The sequence below is a fragment of the Echeneis naucrates genome, chromosome 3, assembly GCF_900963305.1.
Source record: "Echeneis naucrates chromosome 3, fEcheNa1.1, whole genome shotgun sequence".
Classification (NCBI taxonomy): domain Eukaryota; kingdom Metazoa; phylum Chordata; class Actinopteri; order Carangiformes; family Echeneidae; genus Echeneis; species Echeneis naucrates.
Window position 1 is genome coordinate 16,015,616 of NC_042513.1, and position 17,159 is coordinate 16,032,774.

A 17,159-nucleotide genomic window follows, 5' to 3' on the forward strand; every position below is an offset into this window, starting at 1 on the left:
CCAACGTAAAAAAACACAAACCAAAGCTAATAGGAGCCAAAGAGTCCTGAGAACAGGTGCAGACAAAAAAAACTGAGACTGTGACGGGAAACACAAAAATCCAAAACGTATAAATGAATGTACTGATATAAAACAAGAAGATGAACCTGAAGAAAGGCAGAGGTCCCATCCCAATACCCCTCTATATCCTGAACCCTGAACACTGACAGGCTTAAAAGTGTGTAAATTAAAACTGTGTAAGTTAAGAGGAGTGGGACATCATCAGGTGTGTCATCAACTAACCTGAAACAAATCAAAGCATGTTGCCATAATTGTGCATTTGGGACTGAGTGTGGGTAATCCCATCAAGCAAAAAATTCACAGATAGTGTGAGCGTAAGTGAGAGTCCATGGTGGTTTGACAGAAGGACAGTCCTGGTCCTTTGTGTACTGTCTGGGACTCAAGCTCCACAAAGTCCAGAGTGCGGGAGAGGGGATGTTGGGAATTTCCCATAGCTACAACACAAAAGGGCAATGAATACAAAGGCAAAGTAAGTCAAAGAGAGGAAGTAGAACAATGAATACACAAGGTAAGTCATTCCAAAATAAAACAGTCCACCCTAATGGCCCACCTCTAGCATTGGATTTGGAGTTTTATTTTTTCAGCTTGTGATACTGTGGTTTTTCACGGTGACTTGCAGCAGCTTTTGGATAAATTTAACATTAAGCCGAGGACGGACGCTTACTTTCTGGTCAGACTACCCCTCAGAAACTCACAGCGAGTTTGGCTTTAATTTTCCAGCAGCATCAAACACACTCTAAAGAACAGCGTACAGTGAGGAAGTGTATTGAAAGTCCCACTGACTCCAGCATGACCCATGAATGTGCTGCTCCTCCTGCGTTCTCTCTCCACGCATGCTGCAGGTTTTTGTGTTGCTCTTTGTCTCATAGTGATTGTGTTGATTACTTTAAGTGCTGCATGCTGTATTTTAGGATTCCCCTGATATGACGGCCTTTTTGTCTGTCTCCCGATTTTCTGTCTGCCCCTTTTTAGCAAATCTGTTTTCAGTAAAAGCTTGGATATCACAAACGCTAACTGCAGCAAGGAGGAAAGGTATTGGTCTGCTCCGTTTGTCTAATTACCTCAGTTTGTCTGTGGCCTTGACTTCATTTGCTTTCTTTGGTTTTTCCATCCTCTAATTTAGTTTCCTGTTTGTTTTCCACTTTTTCACCTGTGCGTAAGTCACTTTTAAATGTAGCATGCTATCTCACCTGAAATGTCACTTTGTATTCAGCATAACCTGTTAACAAAGTTTCCATCTTTTACTTTTAAAATTAAAATGAAACGTTGAAAACTAAAACATTTCCCTTCAAACTGATTAACTTCAATCTTCAAAGTGGTCCTGACTGCTCAGCACACAGCAACGTATGATGACACATGCAAACACAAAAAGAAACAAAACAAAAACAAATTCAGTAAACAGTATTTGTTGTGAGTGAATAGTAAACACAGCACAATGGATCCACATGTTTCCAGGGGCCAAAAATAAGTGACGCATCCACATGTATTATTTTTATTCTGGTAGCACTTCAGTTGCATCGGGATATTTGCAGGTGGATTTGTTTTTCTATTGTGTGTTTGCTTGTGTTTCTATCACTTGCGAATGATGGATCCTCCATAGGACGGAGATTGGAAAAGTGAATGTCAGCTGCACCATTTCAGTATGATGGCAGTATGCTGCAATTTATGGCAGCACGGGCAAATACAACAGAAACCAATTCATCCACATATATTCATCATGCAATGTCCAGGGGACACAAAAAGTGATGGACCTTTATGAAACAATTCATACACAATAATTTCCATTCAGCTTTTTAAATTCAGTGTAACCCACAAATTTTACATTTTCATTTCACTTTATTAGATGTGTCTTGCTCTAAAAAACAAACAAAAACATGGTCACAGACTGATGAGATCATCACAATCAACATTCATGTGCGTGAAGTGACACATTTATGACTGACAGTTCTCGTCCCTGGACTGTAGTTGAGAGGCATCAGATAATTTAGTTTTTTGGTGGCTTGATGTTCACAGACAAAATAACTGACACTGTCTTGTAAATTTAGATCTGATCCACAACATCTTTGTAAATAAGGCCTTTGAGTGACGGCTCCGTCAGTATCGGAGGATCCAAAAAGGAACGCAGGAGAATATCTCACTGACACCCCCCGCACCACCCTGCTACTGAATCAGTATGCAGGAAAATAGCACACGTTCCATCTTTGTACCCCACTTCCTCTTTGACGTTCCTCCCACGGCCCTCAGGGGAATGAGGAGAATTTTTAGGTCAACTCCCCTCCTTCCCTGAGCCCACCTCCACTCCACCTTATTAGTCTGTTTGTGTATGTGTGTGTGTGTTTATATTTGTTTGTACTTAACTAGTCTGTTAGTCTAATAGGGAACGGGAGAGGGAGGTGTTGGGGTGGGCTGGCGTTTAGGGGTGTAGGAGGAAGGGGTGCTGTCCCCTGCCACCCTACGTGGCTGACCTTCAGCAGACAGGGCTCAGTTTGTCGATGGATGCTTGGCCTGGAGGAAATTAGCATAAATTAATTGCTGGAATGCAAATAAAGCGCTAAAAGGAGATAGAAATAAGGCTTCCTCTCCCCTCGAATAGCTCTTTATCTCGTTCATTATCTAATTGGGGGGGATCCATAAATGAAGCCTGTTGCGTCCCCCACTGATGCTCCCCGCTCTAACGCACACCACCAACGATGAGCTGTGAATTAATTTGCAGATTTCAAAGCAGAGCTGGGCCCAGCTTCCTGATTGTGGACTGGATGCTTGTCACAGTTAATGAGCTGAACATTCATGGCGGCGCCTCTCTAAAGAGTTACAACAGTGTGGAGAGTCTCCTCACTGTCATTTATCCAGGGCTACAGTTCGCTGGCAGCCGCACAACTCTTCCTCTGCACTTCCTGATTATCAGTACTGTGAATATACACACAGGAAGAGCGACTCAGCAAGAAGGACAACTGTATTGTTCAGTTCCTCTTGTGTTGGAGGACAATATAATAATAATACAGAAAGAAATTAAGAAGAAATAAAGAAGCTAAAGAGTTAATACGTCATGTTTACGTTTTGAACAAGATAGAAGGATTCCAGTCAGAACCAGCTCTGAGGCTCTAACATACTTTGGTCCTAACAACAGAATCAGGGTATCAGAACAGTCACTAAACATTGAAACATCTCAGCAGCTGAAGGTGGGAACTACAGAAACACTATAAAAACTATTTCTGAAAATAAACATCATTAAACAAAGACAACACTCAGAAAAGTGCGGCCTTTGTCTCATAATAGAAGGCCGCAAGGAGGAGGACAAAGACAAAGCAACAGAGACATCATTTTAATGCTGAACTCTGAAACCAGTGACACTCTCTTTGATAATGACAATGAAAACTAATTTCATGACACTGATATTATCCCTCCTTCGTGTGTGTGTGTGTGTGTGTGTGTGTAGAAGAGAGACAAACGTGGGGGTGGGGATGGGGGGGTTTATATTTAGGTATGATTTACTGTTTTCATTTTTCTATTCCAACAAAACCAAATTGTTTCTGGTCAATTAAATTTCAGTCTTCTGAGACATCAGCAGGCCTGTGTGGTTGTTGATGTGTGTTTGTGTGTGCTGAGCCAGAAAAAGATGACATTTGGTAAAACACAGTAAAGAAAAGATGAAAAGTTAATGACACGTAAATGAAAAATGAAAAAGCTCATGAAGAAAAGAAAAGAAAAACAATGCTAATGAATGTGACTGTGTGTGTGTGTGTGTGTGTGTAATGCTCACGTCTGATATTTTTGGCCAAATGAGCTGATTTCCTCAATTAAATCTGACTGTGCAGGGCAGTGTGTAATCCAGTGCACTGCTCCGTTTCTGAATATTGATCTTACAATAAAGGTAGGTGTGTGTAGCAGTCTGTTAAATTTATCTAACTTTGGTCGTGTGTGTGTCTGTGTATGTAGATCGCGGTCGATCAGTGGCGCGTCCTCCGGTCTGTCCACCAGTCCACTCAGCAGTCCCAGGGTAAGTGCCCGTCCCTCCTGCCCGATGATTGGTTTCCCAAAATGCACTTCACTGGCTGGCTCTGCTGGTTGTCGTCAAGCTCACGCTCTCATCAGCAGCTCATACACTCCACTGTGGACTTCATCATCAGCCAGTGTGATGTACAGTAGAGTCTGACTTGAAAACTGTTCACTGATTCAGACCCTTCAGGGGTTAGTTTCGTGTGATGTGTTTTACATAATATATTCATAGTTTCATTGTCAAAATCACTGTCATTTTTTCAAACGGGATGGAGTAGCTCATTTGTTGCAAACTATTTTTGTGGGTGGATTAATTCGGGACATGTTGTCTGGTATGTAAACAAGCAACCAACAATCACATTTTATCTCAATTCTAATGAATTAAAGGTTCATACAGTCTAAAAGTAGATGTTTGATTTGTTGTGACTAGAGCTCCAGAGAGGAACGTGAGAAGGATTAAGCTGAGATGATTGTTGGTTTACTCTGTAGAGTTAAATTATGGACCCTTGGATGTTAAATAGGGACCATTTACTTTCATCGCAGTTGAAGGTTAAAAACTACATGACAGGTGTGACATCACTCAGACTAACGTGTAACTATGAAACATATCATACAAAGCAGAAACGCTCAGTGGTTACTGGTCATCATGCTCTTCAGTGGTCCAAAGTCGAGCTGTATTGTACATCACAGAGCTTTTAGATGAAGTGGGAATCGGATCCAACTATCTGGGTGAGATCTGGTGGTGAAGGGCCAGCTTCTTCTGCAGTGAAAGATGTGTGGAAGAGACAAGGTTCAATGTGTAAATCAAACTGCGGCTCCTTTGTGTAAATGATGCGATGCAATTTTAAGTGAAACCTCAGCAAGGACACAGGCTGTGCATCATCAAACACCCGCTCTCCTACAAAGAAGCAAGCTCTTTTTTTTTTTTTCATAAAAAATTTCATTGTTTTATTCTTCAAGGCACACTATATCCTGAATGCAAAATGCAGATGAGGCAGATTTTAGTCCGTATCTTCTGTTTAAAAAGTGACAAACGAAAGTCATCAAGCTTCATGCAAGAACTTTTAACTTAAATTCGCAAAAACTCATCCTTAGGATATGAGTCCACAGCTACAATTGTAAAATGGCTTGGGTTAACCTGAAGAAGAAGAAACCTCCCGGTCATGAAGAGGTTACTGTACAGCTGTCACTTCATTTATGGTCACATTTTATTCACTTAAATATAAAAAAAAAAAAAAGACATTTCAAACTGGCTAAAAACCGACTAAAATCAGCAGAGAGGAATGCCAGTGTTAAGAGCTGTCATGAAGTTTGCTGTGAGTGGTAAAGTGCCATCCAGTAGCTGCACCCCTGCTTCATGGTCTATTTTCCTCTGAAAGCAACCATCATTTAAAAAATGAATGGCATGTTGTATTGAATAAGACTTGAAAATAGAGAATATGAACTCATTAAGAAATCGTTACCTGAGCTAATAAATGAAGTGAGAAGTAGGGACATTTAGGATATAATCAGCGTTCAGATCCACGTAGCTACAACCTGAGAATGAGACGTATTTTCAGTTAGCGCAGCAACCTACAGCTCACTTTTTCTCTACTGTGTCTCCACTGGCGCTTGACTGGACACTACTTTCGTAAGCTTGTTTTGAAAAGTACCAGTTTATTTTTGCTAATTATTGCTTAAAAGAGTTATAACTTTATATTTCATTAACTTTTTTCCCTCCTTTTGCTGAATATCTGCTAGTTCTTTCTCGGGTAGACGCTAAAGCCACTTAATGGTACAAGCCTTTGTGTTTTACATGAAGTGTTTTAGTTCTGTAGTCAACAGTGATTCCTCTTCAGGAGCGAAAAAGGCCGACTTTCTTGATGAATCTGACTTTCTTTTGCGAACTCCCTTTCATCATTTACTCATCAAACTTGAGATTGAGTTATTCTTGCCTGAAGCTTGTAACTAGCTGTGACGAATTTGACAATAATGTGTGAAGTTTTTCAATTCTGGTGTTGAAAGGCTTGCACACAAACGCACACAGGCTAAAGTTGTTAGCTTTCAAGCTGGTTCACTTCCTGTTAATTAGGGATGCACCGATGTATCTGACAGTAACCACAGACATATCCTGGTTCAGTTGGAGTGTGATGAAGCTAAATGCAATATATCATTTAAATCATCTTCATCTCTATCATCATAGTCAGTGGTGGAATATTTTCAACAAAAACAAATCCGAACTCCTGAAGTACATTTCACTTTTTTGATTTATTGAATCATAAAAAGTGTCATTAAAAAAAAGGTCACAGCCGAATCCTTGGTTTCCTGACACATCAACTGTCATTGTTGTGTCATTATTGTGTTGAGTTGTATAAAACAACTGCAATAGTTGCTGCCAACAAGTGAAGTAAAGTCTGTGTCAGGCTTAATCTCGGTGCATCTCTATTGTTAATCCGTCATCCACTGCTGCCTCCTGATTGGCTGATCACGGTGCTAATCGCATGTTCTGTTTTTCTTTCTTTCTTGCACTCTCACTACTTACTGCCTGCTCCACATCTCAACCTTTCGCCACACTCCTCTTTTATTTTTCCTGATGTCTTTTTTTTGGCTTTTGTTCCTGGCTGTGGCCTTGCTGTCTCATCATTGGCTGACCCTGTTGTCATGTCGAATGGTGCATGACCAATTGCAGCCCAATCGTCGATTTTTCATCCCGCCCCAGTCCTCAGACCTGTGTCAGTCCCCAAACTGCAGCCCCACTCATTCCCCCGAGGTCCGCCTTAATGGGGTGGGGCCTCGAACACCCAACTCCTTCCAGCCAAAGATGGGGTCCCCCGTCATGCACCCTCGCACGCAGACCCTTCCCGCCAAGCCCAAAGTGTCTGAGAAGCCCCTGCAGACCACCAGGTCAAACCCACTCCCCAGCTCAGCGCAGACCCCAACAACCCCCAAATCTGAGCCCTCCACGCCCAGCCAGCCTCTGATACCCTGCATCCCCAACAGTCCCCGGGTTAGACGCCATCCTCTCTTGACAGTCCCACCCAAACTTTCCATCCCTCTCTCCCCGGTGCCTCCTATGTCGCCCCTCCGCCGCCACCACCTCCACCCTGACCACAACGGAAAATGTGTCCCCATCACACAGGTGACCCCTCACCCCTCCCCACGGGGAAGCCCTCTTCCCACCCCCAAAGGCACCCCAGTGCACACGCCCAAGGACAGCCCGGCTGGCACACCCAGCCCTACACCCCCACCGAGCCCCTCCATCGGTGGCATGCCCTGGAGGACACGCCTCAACTCCATCAAGAACAGCTTCCTGGGCTCGCCACGTTTCCACCGCAGGAAAATGCAAGGTATGTGGAGGAAGGGCCAGCAGGCAAGGGGGGAGGAACTGGACGAATACTAAATAAGGCTTAAGTTTATGGTGATTGAGATTATCATTTTTCTCTGTATGATTATGAATTTAGGACAGAGTGACGGTCTATCCTCATGTTACGGCCTCATCATCACAAACACCCTGCAGCCACATCCAACGCAAGATAGGAATCTTTTCTGCGTGTGGAAATGTTTATGTTTATGTTATTCCCCTCTAGCTGAAATCCCACCAAACAAACTGAACCAAATCATGATGAAACCAAATTGTCACTGACACCTTTGGATCAAGTTTTTGTTAGTGCCTCGGACCCTGTAGAAAGTCAGTGGATTATTATTCCTCTTCCGTCAAAATTTCGATTTGTCACTTGTCCTAGGGTTTTGAGAAAAACCCAGTGAATTGTATATCCAAACATGCGGCACGTGTATTTTCTCTACCGGATATGCTTTGTTGGCAGCATAAACTGCAAAGAAACAATGAATTACTGTCTATTGGATTTGTGTATTTGTGTGCAGACTTTCAAATTTTCAGCCTTTTTCAAACCAATACTACCTCACCATACTTAGAGCTACAGACACATTTTACACATTTTAAAAGATGGAAAATGATAGTGAGTGTGTATTGCACAAAATATTCAGAGTTGTGCGTAGTTTCACTGGAGTAGAGAACTGAGCAGAAAATTATCTCGAAAAAAATGTATAAAATGTCCTCACAGGCACACAGTTTGAGGTAGGCACACCATTTTTTCCAAAGTAGTAGAGATTTTTTCCTGCTTCAGAAAATGTGTTTAACAGTGAGTCAAACAGAATTTGATGGGTGAGCCTCTGAACAACATGTCCCACATCTATTTCTTCCATTCGTTCCCCCCGTTCCAATACAGTTTCTCGAATTGTCTCTGTTTTTACATCACTGTCTTATCCACATTTTAGGCTTTAGAAAACCACACACTGCTTCAGGAACTTGCTGTAGCGATCCCCGTCTGGTCAATTCCCTGATACCATTTTGTCATAAGTTGCCCCAGTTTTAGGGCTTCACCAAACCAAAAATCAGCTCATGCCTCTGCTCTCAGGGCGTTGTCACGGCAACCCTGGAGCTGGTGACAGCTTCAGGTGTGTGTGTGGGTGTGTGTGTGTGGGTGTGTTTGTCTGTGCCAGCTCATCGACTGCTATCATATCAGAGGAGTCTGCACCTGAGGCGCACACACACAGACAATAAGACAGATACACACACACACACACACACATACACACACAGCTAAAGTCAATGTTGTTTGCTTTGTTCATACATTACTGCAGGACAGACACGGCCTTCCCTCCCCCAGCAACAGCCCCCTGAGGCACTCTCAAAATTTCTGCAGGGAATTGTCTTTGTTTCAACAAAGTGAATGGGATGCTGACAGAAAGTCATAGTTGACCAGATAAGGTTTAAATAGGATATAACTCTCACTGCACCTGAGTAAAGCTATGATCTTTCATCTCTGTTTGCAACGGCAGTTCCCACCCAAGAGGACATGTCCAGTCTCACCCCAGACTCCTCCCCAGAGTGAGTAATGCAGCCGAGTCAGGCTGAAGATGTCATTTAAGATGATCAGTGGAGAGCTGATGTGCTCATCAGAGCATTAGTGTGCTTATTTATTTATTTATTTTATTGTTTATTTTTTCATTTCCACTGTTTTATGTGTCAACATATAATCCAGTATCCAGTAAGTATTTCAATATATATATATATATATATATATATATATATATATATTTCAATATACAAATACAGTATTTAAACTGCAGTTTTTGAAGAAAAAAATACTTTCACTAGGTTTTATTTTAAAAGAAAGTACATACAGCTCATATTTTTAGTATGAGTAAAAAAAAGTCCAAGTGGAAATCTGCATCATATTTCATGAAATAATGTTTCTCCCAGTTTAAAATAGTCCCTAACAAAGGCCTCATTTTTCTCTCATGACAGCTAACATTTAGTTAATTTACATCATATCAATATATCATGTTAAAAATATTCATATATCTCTATATATTCTCTTTGTGCAGTGGAAATAAACTGGAGTAGTTTAAAGGTAGATTTTAAAGGTCCATATGGTCTAAAAAGAGAGCTCCATGTGGTCTTTGCTAAGCCTGTAAAACCACAAATATTTATTATGTATATCAACGCTTCAGATGAAACACTGGAAAAGTTCAATTATAAAATATGAACTAAACGTCCTGCCCCAACTTCTGTTGAACAGTTTAGGGTTTAGTTTAAATATTTACAGGCATGCAACTGAATCATTTTAATGATTAACTTGTAAAATGTGAACAGATTGAATCACCACAGACAACAACTCCAGATCATGTTCAGTGTGTTTAGCGTCTTGTTTTCTGACCAGTTGAAAAAACTCTCTTGCACCCCCTCAGCATCCACCACACTCAGTTTTAGGCAGAACGGAGCTGTTGTTGATCTGTGCTGATCTGTATCCAGCCTCAGTTACAGCTCCGTCCCGTCTCCTCCTTGTAGACTGGCGAAGAAGTCCTGGTTCGGTAACTTCATCAACCTGGAGAAAGAGGAGCAGATCTTCATTGTGATCAGAGACAAACCTCTCAGCTCCATAAAGGCCGACATTGTCCATGCCTTCCTCTCTGTGAGTCTCTCCTCTTTATACTCAAGAACTGCCCTTCATCTGTTCTCACAATTTGAGAACAAAGGACTGTCTTTTTTGTTTATAACTCACTTCAGTGTCCTCAGTCAAAGCTGACCTCATAAATATCCTTTATATTTCACTGGAGACTAAATGTATCTCCCAATAACTTTTTAAGTAATGTAACATACACTTTCTGTTTGCCCTTTTAGTCTGATAAACAATAGAAAGTCATGTTTTGTGACTGTGTTGGCCTGTCATTTCAGTGACCTGTTTATATTACCTCATCACAATACGCCGTCTCCTTCTGCTGCTGTCTTTCTCTTCTCTGCTGATGCAGAAGTGGTTTGTGTTGCTAATGAGTCAGGGTCTTTTTACTTGCTAACACCAATCCCCTCCTTTCTTTCTCTTTCTTCCCAGATTCCCAGCCTGAGCCACAGCGTCATCTCTCAGACGAGCTTCCGGGCAGAATACAAGTCCACAGCTGGACCAACGGTTTTCCAAAAGCCCGTAAAGTTCCAGGTTGATATCACATACACAGAGAGCAGCGGCGCCACAAAGGAAAACGGCATCTACTCTGTCACCTTCACCCTGCTCTCAGGTACACACAGCACACTGTGCCAAACCTATCCTTCTATGTGTTAGGGATTTTTACTGTATATGTTACTCATTAAAATTGAAAATGGAAAACAAGCAATGTTTTATAATATTGGCCATATTTTTCATTTATTTTATTTTTGCACTACTTAAAGTACATTTTACTGACAACACTTTTTGTACGTTTTGTACAATGCACAGTGCTTTAATATTAGTTTTAGACTGCAGTATTAGTGTTTCAATATTACAATATTTGTACTTTTAGAGTGCAGTATTCGTGTTTTAATACCGCAATCATAGTACTTAGTACAAGTACAAGACATTCTTCATGCCTAATTATAATTATTTTCAACAGAATATTTAACAGTATTTCTTGCAGTATTTTTACAGTCTTTTACAGGTACAGAGGTGCTGATGGAGGTTGTAGTTTAACCTGAACTGTCTCTTCAGGTCCAAGCCGACGCTTCAAGCGTGTGGTGGAGACCATTCAGGCTCAGCTACTCAGCTCCAACGACCAGCCAGGCATCCAGCCCCAGATCTCTGGTAAGTGGACTACCCTGCTACCCGCCCTCGACTACGCCTATACTCCCTACCCTCTTCCTCTTCCTCACAGCCACCCCCCTCACTTCCGACATCCTGGCACTCCTCACAGCGCAGCCACACCCGTGGCCCACCACAGCTCGGACCGCCACGGCTTGGCTCGGCTCAGCTGCTTTAAGCACACAGCATTTCCACTTGCATGTCCCTGCCACATATCATGGCGTGTGCACACAAACACACAAACACACACGCACAAAATAACATACAGTGATCTGTAGGCTCATTATTTCTACCCAGGATCTGTCGTCTTTCCTCTGGACAGCAGCTCGGCCTCGTCTGACTCAGCAGAAAACAGATGCATTGTCACACCTGAACACGTGCATCGCAGGTTATTTTAGCGCCCACTGTGCTTATGTCCTAACGCGCCCAGGTTTCAGAGCTGTACTTTCACTGCATCTTCTCACATTAGCTACATCAAACCGTAAACCTGGGTCTGGTCCTTTCAGATCCACACTCTGATGGGGGCTGCCTATAGGAAGATGGAGGGTTTTAAAACCATGGAAGAAAAGAGAGACTGAGTGTGTTCTTCGGTTGTCTTTGTTCGTGTTGCAGTGAAGTGTTGCTGCTGTAGTGGTCTGTGGCTATTTACTTGATAATGATCCCCCTCTGGCGGTGAAGCTCAGGAACATGCACACACAGCTGCCCTTAAGACACACACGTTACTGGAACGAAACCAGTCACTTGCTCGGCTCCCGCAACACAACACTGCAATTACAGCTGCAGACCTTAAAAAGATTTTCCGGACTTTCTTTCCATGTAACAGCACTGACACTGAATCACGTCCTGGTCTCTGGTCTCTCAGACACACAGTGGTTCCAAAACAATAATCAGCAGCAAAGTCGTGTTTTTCATGAAGATACAAAAAAATGTGAAGATGCAGCATGACATATAAACTGAGCATGCCTACTTTCACTATGGGAAGATGGTCACCATTAATGTTTTTGACAGTCTAATCTGATCATAGACATTCTATAAATGAAATTAGACCAGAAAAGTGAAACCAATGCCGAAAACCCTTTAACCTGCATTCTATCTAATGACCATCAGATGGCGACTCCACTGGTTGGAAAAATGCAGTCAGATTGTATTGAAGTCTATGTAAAAATTTCCCTACTTCTCACTTGATTTAATAGTTCAGTAAATATTTTCCTAGTGAATTTATTGCCAAGATCGCTAGTTTTGATACAACATGATGTTGATTTTTAAAATGATGTTTCCATATAGAGGAAAATAGTTTATAAAGCAAGTTGTGTGTTAAAGTGTGGCTATTGTGTACCAGGCAGTTGGATAGAGTACAGAGAAGGTCAGATCCATCCCTCACTCCTCAACTCCACCTTCTCCTCCAAGGGTAGTTTATTCTGCTTTCAAAATACCAAGTTGCGCGATGACCAAAGTAATCAGAAAAGCAGCTCACAAACTGATGAGTGATGTCATGGGGGGTTGAAACTTGGTTGTGATTGATTAATTTGCTGCAGTAAGTTCAAGATAATATTTGGAGGTTCCACCCTTCCTATTTTTTCTATGTGACTGTAGTTAACGATGAAGTATTGAAATGTTCATTTTAAAAATGATAATTTAAATATTCAAAGTGGAAGAAACAGATTGGTTTTCTGTCTTTGATGAAACCTGAGGAAGAGGAGCAGAACCAGGACCACTCCAAAGAGATCACAGTTAGAGTGTAGACCTGGACTGTGCGGTCCCCTTTAGCTGCTGCTGGTTGTGTGTGTTGAACCACTTGTCTCTCTCTCTGTGGACCAGATCCAGCTCCAGGACTCAGGCCTTCAGCGAACTACTAAACATCAGTATCGGCACTTAAACACAGTGACCCATAAGCACCAGTCTGCCCAGTCACTGCCACAGATGGGAACTGTTATCAGGCGCTGTATGCACAACCTCAGCTACCCACCCCCCACCCCACTCTCAACCTCGGCCCGTCCTCCTCCTGCTCCTTCCACCATGTAAATGTCCCTCTCCCCCCTACCTATCTGTTTCTCTCCCTGCCTCTCCATCCCACCTGCTTCTGGTCATTCTCAGCTTCACCATGACCCGTACCTTTAACCCAGAACCAAGCACACGGTCCGTGTGCTTCTGGAATCCTGTACTGGGCTGGACCACACAAGGTCCACAGGGTCAGGTCCAGACTGTGTGTGAGCTGATGGTTCTGGGTGAGCAGCCATATACATACTGTTGTACATTTGCATTTTGAAGCATGTTTTGTTTGAGGAAGTCCGCCTAAAAACCAAATCTGCATGTGTTTGAAAACACCTAACAGCTGTGCGGACATTTGACTATGATGACCCTGTGTTTATATTTGTGTGTGTGTGTGTGTGTTCACGCGTGCGTTTGTGATAGAGAGTGTGTTTTAGCTCATACATGTGTGTGAGACTAGGCATGTGAAGACAGTGGCAGATGGATAAAGAGTTCAGCACATTTCCCAGAGTCTCAAACTTGTACTGACACTGACACATTTCAGTTGCTCGCATGAGCCTTCGCTGAGCAGGAATATCAAGAATACTGATTATTTGTCAATATCAATATTTGTGACAGTTGAACATCAATTGGAACAAAATGACTTTTACACCAGATTCTTCACAAACTATCTGATCCAGATCGTGGAAATCCAGGGGATAATCCTAAAGTCCTGGACGCAGCCAAGTGTTACTATGACGGATGAACACATAACTTGTAAAGTAACAAAATGTAAAAGTGATCCTATGTCTCAATGTAATGGGTTTGGGTAGGTTTGTTCACAATGACAATTATGGCAATATGCAGATCTCTGTAAGTGTCAGGCTTGCTATTCAAATTTCAAATGGTCACCATCTTGATATGTGAAAAGGGAAGGGCCACCTCACTACGCCAGGGGAGCGAGTTCTCAGTGGGCAGTATGTATACGAATGAAGTGTGCTTCTTGAATATGCTAAGCACACAGAGTCCTACATTTACTGTGACAGTTCTTCAAGCATATGGTAGCAGATGGTAGATTTTCATCTTCAACATGACAACAATATAAACCTCAAGCGTGAAATGATCAGGAGACTCTGGGAAGGAGCTGAAAAGTGTCTGGGTTCATCCTCTGCACAGTAGAAGTGCAGTGTGTGGCTGATGTTTGATGTCAGCTGACTGTTGACGCCGCGCAGGGCCTCAGGAGGAGGGTGGTGTTTCTGACACTGTGTTCTGCTATCAGATGCCTCTCAGCGCTCGGCTCCTTTGTCCAGTAAATCCTCCAAGCGTGGTAAGACCAAGAGGAACCCCCCACCTCCCCCCACTCCGGCAAAAACGTGTTAACTCTGGCTTTTAATACACACTGGCCACATCCTGGAGGCTGCCACCAACACAATTTGCACTAACACGTGTGTGAGCGAGTGGGTGTGAGTATGTTTGACCTGTAAATACATGTTCATCTAGACAAGTTGTTTCAGTGTGCCCTGCTTCAATTAGGAATCTGTTCCTGAGGAAAAGGGGCACATAACTATAGACAAATGAGCAGGTTTCTTCCTTTTGAGATGACTCGCGCTCCCCTCTGGAGCCGTAACAACAGGTCAGTCAGCAGAGAGCTTTAAAAGCTACATTTTGACAGTTTCGACCTTTAAAGTACACAGAGGAGGATGCTGCATGTCGTAGACACAAGCTGATTGGTTCATCCATCTCCTGTCAAGAGGATTTAAAGTTAAAATAATTGTTTAAAAAAAAAAAAGAAAATGTGCAAAGCAGAAAATTTGATGAAATGCGCCACTTTTTTCTTCTTTTTTTTTAAGGTCATTTTTAAGGTCTGGCAGTTTAAAGTCAACTGAAGCAGCTGTGGAGATGAGAGTTTTCTCTTCAGTGGGAGACTGAAGGATGTATTTCATTGTGTGTGTTTGTGTGTGTGTGCGTACGTGCGAGCGTGCACGTGTGGCTCTTAATTGACCCTAAGCTGTTGCATGGTGATGCTTGATACCCCTCCTTCTTTAAAACGTTACATGTTTGAAATCGCACAAACCCACACGTATCAGTGACGAAGAGGAGCGATGGTAAGTTTCAGCCTCAAGTGAAGAACACACTCCCTCCTGAACAACACTTTGAGTAACTACAAGGACACACTGTGTGAGGACTAACCTTGGTAATGAGCAGTGATTGTGTATTAATGTGTGTATTGTGCTGTATTGGTGCATGTTTTAAAGCACTGACCAAACAGCTTTTGTCTTAACAGATGGATGTTGTTGTGATGGAGAGTTAACAGGAGCATTGGAAGACATTCACACACAGAGACTTAGCATTGAAAAGCTGAACGTACAGTACAACTGTGAGGCACACACTATAGTAACAAAACTAATTTATATCTGCATGAGTCCAGCTGATAATTAGACTACACTAGTCAGATATTTAGGTATGGCAGAATATATCAGATAATATTGCTCAGTTGTTGTATGGAGATTAATCGAGAACAATCACTTTCTTTGTCTACAATGGGACATACAGTATGTACATGATTTCAGTGGATAAACTCGTGAACATAGTTAGTTCACTGGATAAGTCTGACCCTTTCACTTGAGCACTTTTGCTTTACCTCTGTGTTTATCTATCATTTCTCATTCTTCATCTCTGTTAGTAACAGCTAGAGTCACGTCTCTGCACCCTGAAACTCCTATTGGAGAAGGAAAGACATTGACAATAAGATATATAGAGCATTGAAGACTTTGGGGCAGATTCTTCACAATTACTACTCCAAAGAATAAGCAGAACTGATAACATCAATATAGACACTTCAAATCAACTCCAGAGCAACTTTTGGTGTTGAAGCTTTTTTGGTCATTTGGGTTTACAGTGTTTTTATCTAGAAATGTTTTTTATTCTTTCATGAGCTACTGTCCACTTTTGCAGTTAAGTATTTATTGAGTGACAGATATAATGAGGGTTAGGGTTAGGGTTAGGGTTAGAACTGAGGTTCTGCTGATGCTGAAAATGTGGAGGTTTTAGTAAAATACTCTGCATGAAGGTCAAAGTGCCTCCTCCTTGTCTTCCACTGCTCCTGTTGGTTCTCCCCCAGCTGGAGGAAAAGAGACTCTGAAAACAACCGAAGCACTCTCATTAATTGAGCGTTTTTTAACATGGCCACTTCTTTTGGCTCCTTTCCTCGACCCCCTCCTTATCCCCTTCTGCAGAAGGCTGAAGGCTGAGTCTCATTTTCTCCAGCTCCACTCCTCCTCTCATCCCTCCATCACCTCTTCCTCCTGTTCTCCTCATGTTAACCTCATTGCTCATCAGTTGTTTGCTTTCTCTCTTTCTCTCTCTCTCTCTCTCTGTTTCTTTTCTTCCCATCTGTGTAGGCAGCCCGTTGAGTAACTTCTTTGACGTAATTAAACAGCTTTTTTCAGACGAGAAGAACGTCCAAGCATCCCACTCCCCCGGCGCCCCTGCCATGCCTAGCTCCCCCGCCAAGCATGCCCCCGGCAGCAAGCCCAACCAGCCCCCGCCCAATGACTCTAAATCCGCCCCCAGCAAAGACAAAACAAAGATGGCCGCCAGCAACAGGACACAGGAACAACCTTAAGGAGCAGTAGCTGTGCATGAGTAGATGAAGTGGTTTTCAGGTTGTTACAGAGCGACAGAGGAGTGCTGCTAACGAAGCCCTTTAGTTAGGTCTCACAAAAAAAATACGAAAAACTACTTTTGCCAATAGTTTTGTACTGTATAACAGGAATGGCTCTCTCAGTTTAAAAGCCCATCAGTATTTTACAATAAGTAGACCTTCTGTCCCTCTCTGTGTCCTTGGGGGTCTTTCAGTGGGTGTGTGTCCTCCTCACATGTGTGATGGCTTGACTTGTCTTTGCCACCAGGGATCATCCATAATAACTATTAACTTCAGCGGCTCCTCCAGACCAGGCCGACCACGGCCCACTCTCGGCCTGCCCACCATCAAGAGAGTCCGAAAACTGACTGAGAAGACAGGAA

The 17,159-nt window shown here is 42.6% G+C and overlaps 1 protein-coding gene across 1 annotated transcript in view; it reads left to right on the forward strand.

The window, feature by feature from the left end:
- The window catches only part of LOC115040833 (serine/threonine-protein kinase BRSK2-like), a 94,944-nt gene extending 77,785 nt beyond the window's left edge, over positions 1-17,159 (forward strand). The window contains exons 13-19 of the mRNA XM_029497892.1: positions 3,997-4,057; positions 7,175-7,382; positions 8,896-8,944; positions 9,908-10,031; positions 10,449-10,629; positions 11,076-11,168; positions 16,535-17,159. Coding sequence (XP_029353752.1) covers positions 3,997-4,057; positions 7,175-7,382; positions 8,896-8,944; positions 9,908-10,031; positions 10,449-10,629; positions 11,076-11,168; positions 16,535-16,758 — 940 coding nt within the window. The 3' untranslated portion in view covers positions 16,759-17,159. The remainder of the gene's footprint in view (positions 1-3,996; positions 4,058-7,174; positions 7,383-8,895; positions 8,945-9,907; positions 10,032-10,448; positions 10,630-11,075; positions 11,169-16,534) is intronic.